A 21085-nucleotide genomic window follows, 5' to 3' on the forward strand; every position below is an offset into this window, starting at 1 on the left:
TTTTTATTTGTCATTTTTCATTAAAATTGAAGTTTTTCTTTAACTTTTTGTTAATTTTCGTAATTAAGAAATGAACGTGAAAGGACAAAAGTCTATCCAAAAGATTCTTGAAGATGCTTTATTCACGTTAAGGAAAAGGCTATTTCCTCTTACATTAATTCTGAACCAATATTGGTTACATTCTCATTTAAATTTTTTCGTTCTATGTTTTTGTTTTGTTTTTTATTTTGCAATCTCGTAATTGAAATCTTTTATTTTGAATATTACTCCTTAAAGATCAATGATACTAAAGTTGAACCAAATTCAGTAATCTAACAATTATATATAAAGAGAAATGTTAAGAAGACTCTTTCAAAGTGGGGTTTCTATAGACTGTCCGCCGCTTTATATTTTTCACACAATTTTCGTACCAACATAATAAAATATTATGAAAAAAACATAAAATGATTGAAAATCCATAAAGAATCTCATTTTTTTTTTAAAGTCTCCTTCGTTTAATCCAGTAGCTAACGAGATCAAAGCTTCGTTCTCTTTCTTCGATATTGCTTTTTGATCATATATATATATATATTACCTGCTCACTTGTTCATTTGCAGTGTGATACTATTTCCAGTAGCGACTTTCCATATCACGTGGTGGTTACTGACTTTTTGGATAGCTTCTTCTCTCCAATATACGCTCAACTTGGACTCAAACATTTTTTGTTACGTCGTATTCTGAAATGCATTCCTTAAACCCCATTATTGGATTGGTATATTCTAACTTGCATTAGACATTGGTCTTGGGGTTTGACGTTGCTGAGGTATCTAGTCCATTTTCTCACTTCATGTGTTTGATTTTCTTCAACTTGGATGCTTAATTGTCTTATTCTTAGAAGAAGGTTTTTGATTGCACGAGTGACAATATATCTTATCTAGAGTATGTAACAATAAGAAGAGATCTGGAATCACTCTGTCTTTTGGCATCACACCAAAGGTGCATTGGAAATCACCCCAATAGAATTAGATAAATTCAGGCATCACAGCGAAGGTGACTAAATTTGGAATCACTCAAGTCAAACTGTGCCTCACACATAAGCAGGAAATCCAAAAGCTTACAAAATAACTCCTTTTTCATCTATGGAATTGGAGGAGCCTCGTGCACCATTGGTTTGAGGGGAGGAAGCTTTCTACACCAAAAAGATGCCAAAAAGTTTGGGAGCAAAAGAAGGAGCTTTGAAGTCTGAAAAAATGCACCGAAAAATGGAAGCAGAAGAGATTCCAAGCAAAAGGTTTGATAAGGAAGAAAAACCTAAAAAGTGGAAAGTGACAGCAGAGAAACCTGAAGAAAGAGAGGCCAAGACGAAAGAAAAGGCTTCAAGAAATTTGAAAGCTTCTCATTCTGCAGATCTCAAACCACATAGAAAGGAGGCAATTGACGAGAAGGTTGATAAGATCCAAAAGGTGACTTCGGTGATTGGGAACTCACCAGAGAAAGATATAGCGAAATCTAAAAATGTGTCAAAGTGTCCAGAGGATCTCAGAAGCTAAACCGCACAATTGATTCCTGGTCGAAAGAGATGAGGTTCGAAGGGCAGCAGTCGAAGGACATTGTGAAAGACTACTTGGAAGGAGCTCTTGATCGGGAGGGTTCTCTTGTCATGCTTAGCAAGTTGCACAGGAAGCTTCAGAGTACGTCTCACTTGGAACAAAAAAACACAATTCTGTGACGGAATTTGAAAATCCGAGGTGTTTTTCCGATGGTTTTCGAGGAATGGAAATCGAAAGCTTAAGAAGGTGATCAGAGACAGCCTTGTGAGGCAGAAACTGGTGGAAAATAATCTGTCGAAAAGGGTAAACTATTTTCGATATATGGATTCGTGCTTGGATGCTCCCTCCACCAGCTCAACCCAGAGTTCTATGTTTCATACCACCAGTGACTCCACCATTGCAGCAACAACAGCTGCTTCGCAAAAGGCGGGGAAAGGGCCGAGTCTGATTGCCAAGCTCATGGGAATCGAAGAGTGCCCCTCGAGACCTTTGCAGGCCGCTCTGAAGAAACAATTTGAGGAAGGTGAGAAGACTGTTTCAAGTCTATATCTCGGCAACCAATTACTGCGACAATCACAATCTCAAAACGCTCATCTCAGAAATGTAGCACGTAACTCAACTGAGCGGAAAAGAAATCACTTAAAGTAGGAAAATCCAGCCAAAATTCCTAAAGTAACTAAATCAGTTGTAAGTCTTGCTTGTCTCAAAATCGTTTTAGAATATTTCTGCTTCTTTTGTTTTTCACCTTACAAATATAACTTTACGAAGCTAAACGTAGTAATGTTCTTTATGCAGACCAAAAATGTTGTGAGTGAAGAAGGTGAGAAGAGAATTATTACGGACTATAAAAGTGACGCTTCCCCAATCAAAGCTGGTCTTGCAGAAACCCTAAGGAAGAAGAAACAGATGCCTTTGTATCTCAGAGTGAGTGGAGGTATGGCCTTCTTGAATTACAAGAACTTGATTATGTAATGTCCAGTGTTGAATATTAAGTATGGTTGCACTCGTAAAATGAGAACGTGCATTTGACAAGAAAACATTGGTGCATTTGTATTTCTGAGAATTCGAGTGCTATTTCTCGAACCATTGGATGCATCTTATATCGGTTCTTGTAATATTGAAACGTTCTGAATGCATTATATCTTCAAAATTCAAAACAACTAAGTTTTGGAAAAACCATAGGAATCTGCATGCGCACAATAGGAAGGCAATTAGAACTTAAGGGAGAGAGAGGGAGGGGGGAGAGAGGTACCTATATGATGTTCTTGCCAAAATCAGCTGTGAGATTGGTAAACCTTTTCATATCAGTCCATGTCATGGGGTTTAATAACTTATCCAAGCGTGGAGCCTCAAGTGAGTTTGGGAGAATCACTTGCTTCCAGTTCTCTCATATTTGACATTTCCGAAAAATTGGGCATTGTTTCCAGTGCAGGGCAATCAACGGCATACAGAAATTTCAAACTTCTTGGTAAATCACGGATTGTATGAAGATATATGCATCCATTCCCTCCAAGCTTCGAAAGGCCGCTGAGGCTGGGTAGGATATGAACATCATTCCCTCCAACATCCTTAGGGATTGCATCATCAAGTAATTTGGGAAATGACTAGGCACAGTACTCAGAGATAAAAGTGAGATTCTTCAATCCTACTATGGAAGGTGGTACTTGTCTTATGGCTGTAGAATCTGCTTCAAGAGCCCCAAAGAAACTCAAACTCCAAAGTAAGCTGAAAAGATAGTCTTCATATAGTAGCTCCTCCCAATCTTCTCTGCCTACATAATATTGCACACATCAGCCTCAGGATATTACTCTTGCTGAACTTTCACGTTTGGTGGTATATCAGGGATTATACGAAGGTTAAAGCATTTATCTAACCACAGAGTTTCAAGTTTAGAAAGACCACTGAGACTGGGCAGGGTATGACAATCATTCCCTTGAAGATTCAAATCTTGTAAAGAAATTAGACTCCCAAGATCCTTAGGGATTGCATCATCAACTAATTTGCACCATGAGAGATTTAATTCCCTTAAAGAGTTTAAGCCGTGTAACGAATGTGGCAGATGAATACTTTTCACACCTGATAGGGATAAACGAGTGAGATTCTTCAATCTTACTATGGAAGGTGGTACTTCTCTTATGGTTGTATACTCTGCTTCAAGTGTTCTCAGTGATATCATGTCCCCTATATCCTCATGCAGTTCTATGAATGTTGAGCATTCATTAAGAAGAAGAGTCTCAACAGATTTCAATTTATAGAAATCCCTTGGAAGAGAAATAAGCCTGTAACAACTTGTAAGGTTCACCAAAGAAAGTCTCTTAAGATGACCAATAGAGTGGTGAATCTCGGACAAACCCGCACACCCTTCCAATATCAACTCTTCAAGATTTGGGACTTGTGAAAAGTCCGGTGATTTAATTAGGTCAATGGAATAGCTGAGATCAAGGGTTTTCAAGTTATGTAGCGACTGTTGCAGAAAATCAAAAGAAAATTAAAATTAATATCCGAAATGAAGATGTTATAAAAAATAAAAATAAAAGAGAAGAAATCCAAAAAACAAATAGAAACAGAACATCATCAGGTGTAATTCATTGTACCTTGGAACCCTCCCAAACTTGTACCAGTTTGCTATGATGCATCACTAAAACAACTAGTTTATCTTGATTAAAAGAGTCATCTGGTATGGACTTTAAAGGCCATTCATACCAACGCAGACATTTGTATTCTCCTTCGAGCTGTAAACTGATGTCGCAAAGGGATAAACGAGTGAGATTCTTCAATCTTACTATGGAAGGTGGTACTTCTCTTATGGTTGTATCCTCTGCTTCAAGTGTTCTTAGTGATATCATGTCCCCTATATCCTCATGCAGTTCTATGAATTTTGAGCATTCATTAAGAAGAAGAGTCTCAACAGATTTCAATTTATAGAAATCCCTTGGAAGAGAAATAAGCTCACTACATCCTGTAAGGTTCACCAAAGAAAGTCTTTTAAGATGACCAATGGAGGGGTGAATCTCGGACAAACTAAAACACCTTTCCAATATCAACTCTTCAAGATTTGGGACTTGTGAAAAGTCCGGTGATTTAATTAGGTCAATGGAATAGCTGAGATCAAGGGTTTTCAAGTTATGTAGCGACTGTTGCAGAAAATCAAAAGAAAATTGAAATTAATATCCGAAATGAATATGTTATAAATAAAAAAAAGCGAAGAAATCCAAAAAAACAAATAGAAACAGAACATCATCAGGTGTAATTCATTGTACCTTGGAACCCTCCCAAACTTGTACCAGTCTGCTCCACTGCATCTCTAAAACAACTAGTTTATCTTGATTAAAAAAGTCATCTGGTATGGACTTTAAAGGGCACCCTACCCAGAACAACCATATTAACCCTTTGGGAAGATGTTTGTATTCTCCATTAAGCTTAACGTAGTCAAGCCGGAGCAATCTCAGTTTCTTCATATTGGCAAATGCTTCTGTACAAGTATTGCCATAATCCCAAGGTAGAGCAAGTCCTTCAACTTCTTCAGTTCCCTGTTAACAAAAGGTCATATTCATGTGTAAGAAACCGATCATTTACATATGTTTACATGTATTCTTATTCATTACGCAAAATCACCTACGGCGAATATATGCAAGTACTATTGTTGCCTATTTAAGCTTTCCTTGTGCAACCCCAATTACACATGAATTTTTTTTAAGGTATAATAGACATTACATATATGCTTTTCTTGTACGATTCATTAATCCAAAATTTTACTGGGAATGGACTTACAGATTTATTTGTCAATACATCGATGATCTCTCGATTATCCCACAACCTACTCCATTTTCCTGGGCGATCAGGAGATTTTTCAGAAATGATTACTCTGGCCATTTCTCGAAGCAAGTCATGCATATTCAAACGGTTGCCTTCAACAGTTACAAGACATCGTTCGCAAAGGACACTGATTCCTACTGTTGCATAAAATCCACATCCATCTAATATTTTGGCGACATAGTCCTTGTCCTCTCCTATAAAGAAACAAGATATGTCAAGGAATGAAGCCTTCTCTGTATTATCTAGCCCTTCAAAGCTTATTCTTAGTGGTTTTATTATTTCTCCTTTAGGAGTTCTTTTCAATTTCTTCAATTGACTTTTCCACTCTGCAATAGATCTTTTAAACAAAAAAGAACCTAAAACTTCAAGGGCTAGTGGCAAACCTCCACAGTAAGAAACAACTTTTTTTGAGAGTTCAAGATATTCTGCATTAGGCCAATTATTTCCAAAGGCATGCCAACTAAAAAGCTCCAAAGCTTCTCGTTCATTCAATTTCTGAGCCGGATATGTCTTATCCACTTGCTTTAGTAAATGTCCATCTCTTGTTGTTATGATAATTCTACTTCCTGGACCAAACCAATCATGATTTCCAACTATTGCATCCAATTGGCCCACTTCATCTATGTTGTCCATGATGACAAGTACCCTTCTATGTCGAAATTGATCTTCTATCAGACTGATACCTTCATCAACACTGCTTATTTCAGACTTCGTTTTTAAGATGTCAGAAATAAGTTTTTTTTGCAAATAAACTAGACCATGTTTACTTGCAGTGTTGCTAACATCGGGCAGGAAACTTTTGAATTGGAACTTATGATGAATTTGATTATAAATGGCTTTGGCAGCTGTTGTTTTACCCAATCCACCCATCCCCCAAATTCCAACCATGACAACATTTGATTCGCCACTTGAAAGATGATTGACAATATCTTGAATACGAGAATTGATACCAACCGGGTGCTTGGCCACTTGTAGTTTGTTTGTGCTCATAAGCCATTTTGTAATAATATTGTCAACAATTTCTCTAATAAGATTTGCTTCGCACCTGAAAATTGAATTCATAAACATTATTGGGAATCAATGAAGGCTCAGCAGTACATAAACAATTTTCTTTCCTTCTTTCCTTCACACACACACACACACACACTAACTAGCTACTAGCTAGTATGTGATTTGTGACCAACTTGAATAAAAGAACGAAAGCATTCATTAATTAAATTCCAATTACGGTTTGGTTTTGTATGAGAAATTAAGGTGTATTAATTAAGCATGCTAATTAAAGTTTAGCTCATGTGAAATGTTAATTAAGCATGTTAATTATATGAGAGATTTACGTCATTCACTAAAATGTTTCAAATCTTGAAAAGCAGCTGAATGATTACCCATTATCAGTGATATGAAGATGGTGGCCAGACAAATTTGCAGCTTCTGTAAGAGCCTTTCTCCACTGCTTTACCCTTTCTTGTTTAGCTTCACGTTTCTTGCCATCTGTTTCTTCACCGATGCCCTTTTCGTGCTTCAGAAATGCTTCGGCCAAATCTCCGTCCTGCTTCCTGACATGTGAAGGATCAACATGATAGAATATTGGCAAAACATGTCGCCCCAGTTTGGATCTGCACTCCATGATCTTCACCAGCTCGTCAAGACACCAACTCGAATCCGCATACCTCTTTGAGAAGACAATGATGGAGATTCTCGACCCTTCGATTGCCTGGAACAGTTCCTCTTTTATTTCTTCCCCTCTTTTTAGATCGTCCTCATCCATATAAGCCTGGTATCCCTGTCTTTTAATGCCGCGTGGAGGTGGCCTGTGAAGCCCTTGCGCGTGTCTTCACCTCTGAAGCTCAAGAACAAGTCGTAATTCCAAAGTTTTGACCTGAAGGAGGATGAAGAGGAGGCTTCGTGGGCTGTCATGGCGGTATCCATTGTTATGGCACTGTAGTGGTTCAGATCACGACTGAAAAAATGGCAGCGGTTGTGTTTGTGGTGCCGAACCGATGATACTGAAATACCTAAACCCAAGTCAAGCTTCTTCAGTCAACAAAATTTGTTTTGATTGGTGAAATACTTTTAAGTCTCAGAATTTACCTTTTATTCTCCCCTCATTTCATTCCAACCTTTGGGTTGGTCTCAATTGAGGTTAATGGAGGAGCCCACTTGTGCGAGTGGAGGACAGATAGGTGGGCGACAATTGCCCAGAATCACTCGCGCCCAACATGAACGCGCTGCAACATTTAGGATTGCTGCAAAGTGCAGCCCCACCCACGTGGGTGTGTGTAGAACATGTCGGCAATGGGAAAGTGAGCCTAATGGCTCTTTTGTTGATCAATGAAAGGGAATTCAAATACGCGGTTGGTTATTCAACAATTCATATTTAATTTAAGTATTGTTTTTAATTTGTATTTATAAATGTAGTGAATTAAACTGATATGATTGAATATGATCAAATTTAACAATGAAAAGAATGATATAATGGATATAATGGTTAAAATTTAAATTCAACGGCTAAAATAATTTAAAATATTATTTAACTCAAAATTCATCAAAAAAAACTCTATAAATACCTATGTATTTGTTCAAACATCCTCACAAAATTCACTTTTCGCCTACAATTCTTTCGATTTTTCTTTCTACTATCTTCCAAAACCATGTGTTTGTTCATGTATTTTGTGTTTATACATCTCTATCATGTGTTTCATATTCTTCCATAGTGTTTCATGTGTCAGTTTAGTGTTTTTTCAATGTTTATCAAAATTTAAATATTTTTAAGTTAAAATGTTCATAAACTTAATTTATGATAGTGTTGACCCTAAAAATTACAAAGCCTACGTGGCGCGCAGGCTGAGTAACTAATGAGCTAACTACGTCCTTTGGTTGATGCGGGCGTGCCAACTCGTCGGCTGAGCCTGGCCGAGGAGTACAATTTGTTGATGTTGTGTTGAGCGCGTTGCTGACTTCTTGATCTTGCAATTGCGGCCGAGGAAGGAACAAGTCTCGGCCTTTGGATTCTCGAGCCTGAAGACAAGGCTGCTAGTTTTGCGAAGTTCATGAATCGTCGGCATCGGATTCGGTCACAGTAATTATATTCGTGAGCGTATAAGCACGTCGAATCAACACCAGGCTATATAAACACAAGTACTCAAAGGAGATGTATGTCTTGGTCGTAAATGTGGTTCGGTCATCAGAATGTCGAACTTTGAAACTCACTTGTGAGTATCCAATCATAAAATCACTCGGCGTTCGATGTGTCGAATGTTGTAACTCATAACACCTTACTTCGTTGAGAAGGCTAATAAGATGACCTCTGTCAATAAGGATTCGAAAACCCTTCTCGACCAAGACTTGGATAGATAACTAGTCGGCCTCGACGCAGTGCTGTTTATCTAAACTGAAGGTGCTCCTCGGTCGGTTGATTCTACGACAACAGTGTTGTTTATCCAAACTAAAGATGTTTGCCAGTTGCCTTCACAGTGTTGTTTATCCAAATTGAAGATGTGTTGGCGGAAAAAGAAAATAAAAAATCTCAAGATGTTTGAGAGATTTGCGAAAGGCAGTTGTGTGTTGAATTAGATAAACTTGAACGATGCACTCTGCTCTCTATTTATAGCAGCAAATCCTCCTTAAGATCGAATTGAAACTATATTCGGATTAGGACTTCTTATTCTGATCCAACCTTCTCTCAACCAATCCTACTCCTATTAGGATTTTGAACTCACCCCCTTTTCAGACCGTATTCACTCCCGGGCGAGAATCCATATTGCAATAAGCCCCCTTACCGTACTAGGATTTCGACCCATCCGCTCATCTAAATTACTCTTTGCAATAGGACTCTATCACCTTCACTGAACGGCCTAGGACCACCAGGCAGCCCATAGTACATTTGGAAAACTTTGGGCCGAATATAAACCTACGCTCGGCCCAATAATATTATTTTGGGCCCAAACAGATAGTCCACATAATTTTTTTTTTCAAAAAATTATTTAAAAAAAAATAGTCTAAATTCATTTTTCAATCATCTGGAGTTAAAAATTTAACCTAAACGGGTTGAGTAGAAAAGTTATTTCTGGGTTAAAACCTAAATTTTATGGGCTAAAATTTTTAGGTTTTAACTCAAGAATTAGAGATAATCTTACAAACGCATGCTAGCAACTTTCACATTTAAATTTCCTCAATCTTTTTTATTTTGTTTCTCATTTCACAATGTTGTAAATTAACGTGATTTGATTAAACTTTTTAATTAATGGTTAAATTATTTCTCAGGTCATCATATACTCCACTCACATCCCAATCCAATATTCCACCTTTTGCTTTCCCCTTGCCTTTTGCTAGTAAGTGGCTACTTTATTTCTTCTTCATAATTTTCTTTTTAAAGGGGTTTAATCCTTCCGGAATAACTTATTAATTAGTACCACATGCTTATAAAACTCTTAATGTGCCTATTTTTATGAGAAATTTTTCAGTGTGTTAGAAATACAGTTTGATACACCAAGTGTTATAATACAATTGGTTGAATTTTTACTTTTTTTTTTTCAAATTTCAAACCAATTGTATTGTGAAATTTTACGTATCAAACTGTCACATCCTGGCCCAGGCCCCCATCACATCTTGGGCTCGACTCCGAAGTAGCACAAAATTGTCCGCTCTGGGCCCCGACCACGCCCTCACGATTTTGTTTCTGGAACTCACACGAGAACTTCGCAGTGGGTCACCCATCCTGAGAATGCTCTTCCACGAACTCGCTAACGGCCAGAGTCCCACCACATCTCAGGCTGGGATGTGACACAAACCGTATTTTCGGCAGACTGACAAATCTTTGCACTCCCATGACCACTAATTAGTATCTAAGAATTCCATTATCTTCCTCTCCATATATATTGTGGTACTGTACATCCTAATAATAAGTAAACCATACACAATATTGCCCCACTTAACCATATATTAATGTCATCAGAGACAACAACTAATTGGCTTAAATTGAACGTACATCGTAAATAGTTCGACCCTTAACAAAAAAATTTGAAGGGATCGAGCAATCCTACTAGCGCATTATAATTCCTCAATTCATCAAAGCTAATTAACCTGCATTAAAACATTAAAAAGAAAACTAGTACTAGTTATTTATAATGCAGCAGGTGCATAATGATAGCCACCATCATCATCGTCGTCATCGTCACCTTCCATGGATGTGTTTGTAGCATATAGCCATAATCCAAATCATCGTCATTGCCGACACCTTCCATGCATGCTGCCAGGGCATAATCGTATCCGTCGTCACCATCGTCGTTGTCATTTCCATGCTTCTTGCACCACGAGGCACTTATAATCAATTTTTAAAGGTGAAACATATCATTTTTTTGCTCTAGTTTGGACTGTATTTGAAATCAAAGAAAGAACAAGAGCAAATTTGGAGTTTGGTTTTGAAGTTTGGATTCGATATGAATAAGTGAGCTTTGTATGTCGTCATATATAGAAGTGAAGAAGTTTGCTGGGCTTGTTTCTCCACAATTCGTCGCGTGGTGAGAGTGTGGAGTTGCATGCATGTGAAATATGCTCACTATATATACCATTAACGTGGTCCAGCTTAATCTAGGAACATTTTTGTATGCATGCACTTATACCACATATGCAGCATCTAGAATAACACTGTAACTGTATTTCATATCATACATGCACTGTTATGTATTTTAACATTTAGTGATGGAGCTGGTCATAGATTAAAGGATGTCTTTGAAGAAAGTTGAGGTTTGACCATAAAATTAATTGACAATATGAGAAGTAGTGCAGTTTACTTATAAGTTCAGGCAAGATCTCTCCTCCCATCAATGTGGAATTTACTCTCAACGCGCCCTCTCATGTATGAGGAATTTTTAAGCATAAAATATGAACAACACAAACGGGGTGACGTGGAGCCCGTGCGGGTATTAGGCTTCAAAGCTGTGACAACCTAGCACTGATACCATGACGAAAGTTGAGGTTTCTACCGTAAAAATTAGTAATACGAGAAGTATCTCAATTTACTTATAAGTTCAAGCAAACTCTCTCCTCTCGTCAATGTGGGATTCTTCTCAACAGCCTTGGCCCTCCCTCTTTTGCTCAAATGCTTTGGAATATATAGATTATAACCATAGATTATGAACAAAACCTTGTACCTTTGTGGCCACCCCGACATACAACTTATCTATGTTGGTATTAATTTTTGACATAACACTACATGATTAACTAAGTGTATTACTACCATACCAACGTCATCTCCAATTAAGGAAACCCCGTTAACATAGTTTATACACTAATGGAATTCTACTGTCCACTCGTTTTAGATGGGTCCTATAACTAAAGATCAGACGGCCAACACATCCATCCGGGATTCTGGATGGTAAGTTGGATGACACGTTTCAAAACTCAATACCAACCACTCAATTTTTGGCTAAGATTTCAAATGCCAAAACCAAAGTCCTGCATTCGACCAGAACTAACACAACCACCAGAACCTTAGCAGCTCAGCCACAAAATGATCAGCACACAACTTTCAGACCAAATCTTCCGGTCATTAATCCCCGCCGCGTATGTCAGTTTCCGGCGGCTGATAACCACTAAGTCCAAGCTACTGCCCTGCCCACGCCCTAAATCTTTGAAACTCAAACACTTAGCCCAAAACTCATAATGGGCTATTAGGATAAGCTTAGTGGACCAAAGCCCGCCAAAATCGACGTTTGACGTGGAACGGTTAGTGGGGTTTTTGTTCGAGGATCTGGTTCATCTTTTTGATGATCAGGGAATTGATCGGACGGCGTATGATGAGCGTGTGAAGTTCAGGGACCCAATCGCCAAGCATGACACTGTAAATGGGTACTTGTTGAACATAGCCTTCTTGAAGATTGTCTTCATGTCTAAGTTTCAGTTGCACTGGGTCAAACAGGTAACAGTTTTTGCTTGCTTAGTTGGTCACAACAGTATGTTTGCTTGTTTATACCTAAGTTCGAATTCTCTTCCACGTAATTAGTGTATATTAGAATATCGTTTTATCAAAAAACTAATGAAATGGTGTAACTAGCATTTTAGTTTTATCAGTTTTTTTTGTTGGCTTTGTTGGGGCAGGCCAAATAACTATTTGAATTAGACAAACAATACCTTCATTGAATTGGTAAAGTTGATCACACTTGAATAATGCTACAATTTTATGTGGACTGTGCCTGGTTTTACTGACAAAGTTGCTATGGACAGGACCATATGAAATCACTACAAGGTGGACTATGGTTATGAAGTTCATCCCTCTACCCTGGAAACCAGAACTGATCTTTACAGGAATCTCTGTCATGGGCATCAACCCTGAGACCGGGAAGTTCTGCAGCCATGTGGTAGGAACTCCCCTGTCTAATGTCATTATGTGTATTGATTTGGTAACCAGAGATGAATTGGTACTATCTACAACAACTTTAGTAATTCACCATCCTTTAATGTGTAGGACTTCTGAGATTCTATAAAGAAGAATGACTACTTTTCTTTAGAAGGTTTGTTGGATGTATTCAAGCAGGTACTGCAGTCTCATCATTCACTTGCAAAAATTTAAACCTTGAAAATTTGTTGAGATTCTTACCCTTTTTATATGTAAAACCTCTGCAGCTGAGGATTTACAAAACTCCAGACTTGGAAACACCCAAATATGATATACTAAAAAGAACTGCAAACTATGAGGTGTGTTTGCTTTTCCTCGAATGAGTCTTGTTGTATTCGTAAAAAACTTAAAGCCACATTTGGTGCCTAGGATTATATTACCATGCATGTCTTGATTCCACAGGTAAGAAAGTATGCACCTTATGTAGTGGTAGAAGGATCAGCAGACAAGCTGTCTGAGTTAGCTGGTTTCGGTCATGTTACTGGGTGAGCGTTATCCCTAGCCAATCATGTTTTTCTTTTCTCGTTCTTCACTTAGTAGGATTTGGATGATGGAATCTGTTTAGGTACATCTTTGGAAAGAATTCGAAAATGGAGAAGGTACCGATGACTACTCCCGTCTTCACTGAGGCATCTGATGCCGAACTTTCCAAAGTATCCATCAAAATATGTCTTCCACTGGACAAGGACATAAGCAGGTGAGATTCATTTTTTCATTGTAAAATCGCTATGCATTCATAAGCGATGAGGTTGTACTTTCATTCCAGGTGAGCAGCTAATAACAAGAAAACATCTCTGCACAGCTTACCAGATCCCAATCAAGAAACAATTAGCTTGAAAAAGGTGGAAGAAGGCATTGTGCAGTTCTGAAGTTCAGTGGGAAGCCTACCGAAGATATTGTTCGTGAGAAGGAGAAGGCACTGCGCGCTGGTCTGATCAGAGATGGTCTCAAACCAAAGGAGGGTTGTTCGCTTGCTCGTTACAACGATCCAGGCCGGACTTGGAGCTTTATATTGGTATGTTGCAGTAACCTCAAAGCTCAATAGTTTTTAGAAATCACTAGTTATCTTATTACTATTTGCTCCATTTGGTTATAAATTAAGGCTGTTCTTATACTTTTAAAAATTGATTGTTCTTATGCTTCTATTTTGCATTTTGACTTGACTTTCGACCTTTGAAATTGTATTGGGGTTGATCTGCATCGAAGAGGAATGAAGTGCTGATGGGGCTGGAAGAGTTCACATTGGACTAGCATATTGAACGCGTTCTTCAACAAACTCTCCCCATCGATCATTTTTCCCTACATGCACAGTAAGAGTTTATTTTCGGCTAACAAGGTACCAAAGGAGTTTGATTTATAGAACTATGATCTGGTACCATGTAGAATTATGAGATTGTATTCATATCTTAATGTACATATTTACACAAGTCAGTGACTTGAGATACAAGTAAGTTACTTGATTTATAAGAATACAAGTGACTTGAGATACAGTAATCATATCCTAAGCATGGAATCCTTAGAGGATTCTCCCTCTGTAACATCTTCCCATTGATGGCTTCTATTGAATGAATATGTTCACATAGTCCTAACTTTTCCTTTGAATTGTGAATTATTTACAATTTACAGCTTCAACTTTCAAATCTTCTGGCAAATCTCAAAACGATTTGTGGGCCCAAACCATAAGAAAATGACTTTCACGCAACGAAGATGCTATATTATCAAGTCAAACATATATTGTCACATGAAAAAGTTAAAACACATAACAATGCGTAATTGGTTTGAGATATCGTCACAATAACGTCAGTCTAGTCTCGAACAATGAGCCCCATGAGGCAAATATGTGACCTTTGGACTTTTGACAATTGGAAAAGGCACAAGCAGACATACCTGTGCTTAATGCCTAAGGCGAGGTGCAACTACAAGTTCGCCAAAATGCCAACCCAAGCCAACAAAGTCGGTCACATTTCCATTTCAACTGCTGACAAAGGATGCTTCATCTGTTATAATCATAAAATCAAAGTAGTGTCAAAAGCATTTATAAACCAACAAATTTAGAACTTTCTGATTGCATTTACACGTATACTATAAATCATTCCTAGGTAGCTCATGGATGGAAGAACAACTTACATAATAAATGTCCGCCTTCACTTAGCGTTCTGTGTCAAATAAGATGTGTGGACAAAAATTTACAGATATTTTATTAGCACAAAACGTTTATGAAATTATAAGAATATACTCGTGCCATATAAATTATTATCCACGAATGAAAATAAAGAACAACTTCGCACGTGAGTGTCCCATGACAACTTAGTCTTCCAGTAATGCCATGTGGCATGAGAGAGATGGAGAGGGAGACAGAGAGACAAAGACAGGGAGGTGTATCCATGTGACCGACTCATCGGCCTTTATACTAATTAAGATGAAAAGAACGAACAAAGCGAAGTAAACAACTTGACAAAGTCGAATGAAATTTAATATCTGACATAGTCGAATGAAATTTAATTTCCTGTAAAGGGCCTTGAGCTTTGTACTCGACGCCTCACGGCTGCCGGTGCAATGTGATTCTCAAAAACATACGGTTAAATTATAATACCAACTAATATTACGATTTAATAAATAACGACAACATATTTGATTCATTATATGACCTAGCTCTGTATCTTTTTCGATTTCATCTTTTTTATTCGTCATTTGGGTAGGAATAAACCTATTCACAAAATATGAAACATGGTTCATGAGTTTCAAGTGTTTATGCATGCTTAAATTTTTTTACTACTAAATTGTTCATAACAATTCTGATTTCAATTATAATATAAATAAAAAGTAAAACCACATAACACTTCATATTTATAAGAACATATACGTTACATTTCACGCAAACAAGATACAAATTAGAAAAATTAGAAATCAAAATCCAAGAAGAACTCTTCCAACACACAACACGACAAATTACGGAAATTTCTTTGGGTTGAGAAAATCAAACAAAAAAATCCAAACCAATCCAACGGAGAGAAATTAAAAAAGAAAAACTTGATAAGAAGATGATAATGTTGAAAGTTGCCGCCTTCATGGCTTCTCCTCCTCCGCACCACCTCTTTATTTAAACCTTAAATTAATTAGTAATACACAACTCACCTGACCTGTCTCTCCACTCGCACTCCCTAATTATAGTCTAATCCCCATTTAACATTTTTCAAATTAGTTTCTTGTTTCTTACCGTTTGGACCTCGCACGTTATCCTCTCTCTCTCTGACTCTGTCAAGTTTCTCTCTCTCTCTCTCTCTCTCTCTCTCTCTCTCTCCCCCCATTTCTGCTTGGCTTCTGTGGTGGCATTCTGAGATCTGGTGGTGGGATCCGACGATCAAAGGTGAGTTTTATCATCTGGGTTTTGCCTCAATGTGGATGGTTTTTGCTTTTTGCTGTGAAATTTGATTCGAATCTTCGAAAAGATTAATGCTTCATGTAAATCTGCATCTGGGTTTTGTGTGGTTATCGTTAATCTTTGAAAAAGTTCAATGCTTGATGTAAATCTGCATATGGGGTTTGTGTGATAATTTTGTCTGAAAAAAAAAATTTCTGTAGTGAATTCTGATTTGGGATTACTTTGTTGGCGGTAAATTTAATCTGCAAACGATAAGAAAAACAAAAAGTTTGGAACTTTCCCGAATCAAAGTCTGAAGCTTTTATTCTAGTCCTTGGATGCAGGAGCCTTAAGTTTTTGCGTTCACTTTTTTTTATTTTTTTTTAGGAGACAAGGTGATTTATAGGTGTAAATCAAACGTTTCTTTGTAGTGGCTTATAAACGTTAGAGAAATGGTGTACATTTAAGGATTTCTGGCCCAATTTCTATTGAAAATTTGTGCGAATTGAGGCGTGTTGAAGTATATTGTGATACCTTTGTTATTGTGCTTTTAGAAATTGACTGGTATTATGATCTTGAGGTCATTTGATCTGATCCATTTTGTTGTATATTATCTATCAGGGAAAAATGGCAGACCCGAAACCTGACACACCCTTGATCCCACCATCGTCGTCATCACCATCCTCGTCAAGAAACCTCCCCGACTTCAAAAATTCAGTTAAACTGAAATATGTGAAGCTTGGGTACCATATTCTCATCACCCATGGAATGTACCTCTTTCTTTCCCCTCTTGTTGTCGTTATCGCTGCCCAGATTTCAACATTTTCTCTCAAGGATCTTTATGATCTTTGGGAGCATCTCCAGTACAACCTGATTTCAGTGATTATCTGCTCGACTCTCCTTGTTTTCCTATCCACCGTGTACTTTGTCACCCGCCCTCGCCCGGTGTACCTTGTTAACTTTTCGTGCTACAAGCCAGAAGAATCTCGAAAATGCACAAAAAAGATTTTCATGGAACAGTCTCAGATGACTGGTACATTTACAGAGGACAATCTTCAGTTCCAGCGGAGGATCCTTGAGAGATCCGGCCTTGGTGACTCGACTTACCTTCCAGAGGCAGTTCTCAACATTCCTCCAAATCCGTCAATGAAAGAAGCTAGAAAAGAAGCTGAGGCTGTGATGTTTGGTGCCATTGATGAGCTTTTCGCTAAGACAGCTGTTAAACCTAAGGACATTGGAATCTTGATTGTGAACTGCAGCTTGTTCAATCCAACCCCGTCTCTTTCTGCCATGGTTATCAATCATTACCAGCTTCGAGGGAACATAGTCAGCTATAATCTTGGTGGGATGGGATGCAGTGCAGGTCTGATCTCGATCGATCTTGCTAAAAATCTTCTTCAGGTGCATCCCAACTCCTATGCACTGGTTATCAGCATGGAGAACATCACCTTGAACTGGTACTTTGGAAACGACCGCTCAAAGCTTGTCTCAAATTGCTTATTCCGGATGGGAGGGGCAGCTATATTGCTTTCCAACAAAAGCTCAGACAAAAGAAGGTCCAAATACCGATTGGTTCATACTGTTCGCACTCACAAAGGTGCTGATGATAAGTGCTTTAGCTGTGTTACCCAAGAAGAAGACGATAATGGGAAGATTGGTGTTACTTTATCAAAGGATCTGATGGCAGTAGCAGGTGATGCTCTAAAGACCAACATCACCACATTGGGGCCTCTTGTTTTGCCAATGTCCGAACAGCTGCTTTTCTTTGCGACATTGGTTGGGAGGAAACTTTTCAAGATGAAGATCAAACCATACATCCCGGATTTCAGGCTAGCTTTTGAGCATTTCTGTATCCATGCTGGAGGGAGAGCAGTCTTGGATGAATTGGAGAAGAACCTGCATCTATCCGATTGGCATATGGAGCCATCAAGGATGACACTCCACCGATTTGGAAACACCTCAAGCAGCTCTCTTTGGTATGAATTAGCTTACACAGAAGCCAAGGGAAGGATGAAGAAAGGAGATAGAACATGGCAGATAGCTTTTGGATCGGGATTCAAGTGCAACAGTGCTGTGTGGAAGGCTCTTAGGAGCATAAACCCAGCAAAGGAAAAGAACCCATGGATGGATGAAATTGATCGGTTCCCAGTCGATGTTCCAAGGGTGTCAACCTTCTAATTTGAAGTAATGTTTTCCATTCTTATGCCGCCGGATTTAGGTGGCTTTTGCTAGCTTTCTCTCTGTCTGGAGGTCTTAGAATTGGTTTTCTTTGCTTTGCCATTTCTGGAGGTTCTAGGAAGTTGATTGTTTCTTTTAGGGCAGATGTTTGGTGGTTTAGGGTGGAAAGATCGCAGCCAAATTTCACTTACAAGGGGATTGTCTGAGTATTGGTGTTTTGAGGACATTAAATTCGAGCATTTCGAATTAGGATTCGGGGTTGTGGAATGGTTAACATGTTGTAAATCATAATTTGGATGGAATTGAAAGTTTGGACTAATTCAATTTAGCCCTCTTTGTTTTGATTGTTTTTGTTATCTTTGGTGTGAGGTTTGCTTGTTTTTAATTGTTCTGGCATAGAACAGTCGAAGCGTTTTCCGCAGAAGCACTTGTGAATTCATTTCCAAATGCTTTTCCAAGAAGCACTTGGATTTTAGCAGAAGTTTCAACAATTTTATGTAAAGAAAATCACTTCTACTAAAAACGCTTGTGAGGACAAGCACTCGACTAAAAGTCCGAAATGGGCACTTAAAAAGTCTTTCATTTTTCACCTCATGGCATATGAAAAGTGCAACTCGAAGCTCTAACGGGCAAACCAACAGCATCAGCAACCAAATTCATGCAAATCACAGATTGGTACATCTCTGTATAAGGAAACAATAACAACAGGTATTCCGAACATGTCTCTGATAAAATCATGACAATGTCACGCGATAACCCGATTTCTAAAAGCACGCCTAAGATTGTTGGACAATGGCATACAGAATCTGGAAGATTAAGAAGCCGAAACAACAAATTAAGCGTGTCATTAAAGTCGCTAAGAGACTCTGTTCCTTGCAGAAACTTGGCACTCTTCTGCAGCTGTAGTCCGTTTTTATTAGCTACTCCTTGGTCGACTTGTTGATAAGTGACTTGTGGATGTGAGGGATCACACCTCCACCAGCAATGGTTCCTTTGATGAGGGTGTCGAGTTCCTCGTCACCACGAATAGCAAGCTGCAAATGCCTCGGAGTGATACGTTTCACCTTGAGATCCTTGCTTGCATTGCCTGCCAACTCTAACACCTCAGCGGTGAGATACTCCAAGATCGCTGCAGAATAAACTGCGGCAGTTGCTCCCACTCTCCCATTAGCTGTGGTCCTTAACTTCAGAAGACGGTGGATTCGACCCACAGGGAACTACAAATATATAACACATTAGTAAAAGGCAGTATCGACAAACAAAGTTTCCAGCCTCTAGTTATAAAAATCCCACAAATGAGGGGACAAAACAAAAATACGAAAGAAAGAATGAATACGGAACAGGGTTACAGTCCAGACAAACAATTCACTTGAGAATGCCGTCATCTACCCACGAACCACCAAAAAGTAAACCAATATAACAGAAATATGAACCACGAAGGACGACTAATAGTATCAAAGAACCTTAGGATACAGATCAATGGACAATTGCAAGAGCAAGAGAAACTCTAAGTCCAAAGCACTGTGAAAGAAACTACAAAACCATAGGTCCATAGGTGTGGGCCAACGTTTTTCAATACTCTCCTCATGTATGGAAATTACTTTAGTACGAGAGAGACCAACAGATGGAATTCAACAAAAAGTTACAGGTCGCAGTTGCAGGTATATAAACTCAGGATCTCCCCCCTCTCTAATGCCATGATAAGTTTTGTTGGATTTTACGACTATTCCTACAGCTTTAGACGTGGGAATGTGAGCGAACTACCGTATTTATGTTGTAATATATTCTATAACTTAATCCAAGAGAGCAAATATGTCTATGACTAATCATACAAACTAACACAGCGATGAACTTAGGTGAGTTGCAAGTGATTTTACGAGTGAAGAGGCATTCAATAAGAAAAAATTTATTTCGGACTTTCTCTAATAATCCAACCAGATACTAAGAAACCATGAAAATATTTATTTCGGAATTTACTCTAAATTCTGACACATCAACTTTCCGAATCATATCATCCCCAAAAAACTATCTTCCAAAGTTAAACTAGCGATATATCGATGCCCTCACTACTACCATGGTTCAAAGCTCGATTCCAATACTCTCGTGCGAGATTTCCAATTCCTTCCACAAGCCATATCAAATTCAAAATCTTACATTCTCTATATTACACCTAGCATTTTTACGGTTCTTTCCATAAACCCGGGCTTATTGTAAAGAACCAAATCCGATTTATAACTCATTCCATCCACATCCTAAAGGAACCCGACTAAACAAAACTAAATGGAAACCAAGAACACACTGTTTTTGCCACAAAAATAAAATCTTCACCTACATGATTCCGCTTCCCAAAACATGAAACCCCAACAGTTAAAGTGATAACATTTACCGCCAAAACAAGCAAAACCCAAGTCAAATTTCCTTCCTTTTGTCCTCTTTATTTCACAAATTTACTCAAAACTCCTCTCTCAACAGGCAAAAACCCAGATAATCTCAAAACCCCAAACACCAAAATCATAAAATCGAAAAGGGGTAAAGAAGTAAAATAACAACCTGAAGGCCGGCGCGGGAGGAACGAGAGATGGGTTTCTTCTTGTCCTTGTCTTTGCCACCGCTGTTGGTGGCGGTCTTGCCCATAATCAGCCCCTTCGCGCCCTTCCCCGACATCTTTTCCCGCGAAAAGTAACGGATAACGGATTTTCGCCGAGGTTTTATTTATGGGGGAGATTTTAAATCGGATTTTATTCAATGATTTGATTGAAAATAAATAAAAAAAAATCTATCTCTAAAAGCACTCTCTCTCGTTTCTGG

The 21085-nt window shown here is 38.3% G+C and overlaps 3 protein-coding genes and 1 pseudogene across 3 annotated transcripts; 2 read left to right on the plus strand and 2 right to left on the minus strand.

Annotated features, from left to right (window-relative positions):
* Window positions 1-2646: 2646 nt before the first annotated feature.
* LOC103939816 (disease resistance protein RPV1-like) lies at window positions 2647-7564 on the minus strand. Its single transcript, XM_048567302.1, is given in 7 exon segments — window positions 2647-3300; window positions 3606-3993; window positions 4124-4663; window positions 4790-5059; window positions 5301-6390; window positions 6728-7127; window positions 7130-7564. Coding segments are annotated over 7 exon segments (2997 nt in total). The 5' UTR covers window positions 7272-7564; the 3' UTR covers window positions 2647-3133.
* Window positions 7565-12006: 4442 nt separating this feature from the next.
* LOC103939812 lies at window positions 12007-14327 on the plus strand (annotated as a pseudogene).
* A 1498-nt stretch (window positions 14328-15825) lies between these two features.
* Window positions 15826-18621, plus strand: LOC103939135 (3-ketoacyl-CoA synthase 11). Its single transcript, XM_009349191.3, has 2 exons — window positions 15826-16105; window positions 16721-18621. The coding sequence occupies exon 2, from the start codon at window positions 16727-16729 to the stop codon at window positions 18275-18277; it is 1551 nt and encodes a 516-aa protein (XP_009347466.2). The 5' UTR covers window positions 15826-16105; window positions 16721-16726; the 3' UTR covers window positions 18278-18621.
* A 299-nt stretch (window positions 18622-18920) lies between these two features.
* On the minus strand, window positions 18921-20995 carry LOC103939809 (probable histone H2A variant 3). Its single transcript, XM_009349922.3, has 2 exons — window positions 20828-20995; window positions 18921-19494 (listed from the first exon to the last, which is right to left on the minus strand). Exons 1-2 carry the CDS (start codon window positions 20939-20941, stop codon window positions 19198-19200), a joined length of 411 nt encoding a protein of 136 aa, XP_009348197.1. The 5' UTR covers window positions 20942-20995; the 3' UTR covers window positions 18921-19197.
* Window positions 20996-21085: the final 90 nt, after the last annotated feature.

This window comes from the organism of the source record quoted next, unplaced genomic scaffold, assembly GCF_019419815.1.
Source record: "Pyrus x bretschneideri cultivar Hongxiangsu unplaced genomic scaffold, Pyrus_bretschneideri_v1 Contig44, whole genome shotgun sequence".
Lineage (NCBI taxonomy): Eukaryota > Viridiplantae > Streptophyta > Magnoliopsida > Rosales > Rosaceae > Pyrus > Pyrus x bretschneideri.

Excerpts from the sequence above, each read along its gene's own strand:
- LOC103939135 (XM_009349191.3), top strand. The coding sequence starts at position 16,727 with ATGGCAGACCCGAAACCTGACACACCCTTGATCCCACCATCGTCGTCA.
- LOC103939809 (XM_009349922.3), bottom strand. The coding sequence starts at position 20,941 with ATGTCGGGGAAGGGCGCGAAGGGGCTGATTATGGGCAAGACCGCCACC. Across the intron at positions 19,495-20,827 it reads CCTCCCGCGCCGGCCTTCAG|TTCCCTGTGGGTCGAATCCA; the intron begins GTTGTTATTTTA and ends ATATATTTGTAG.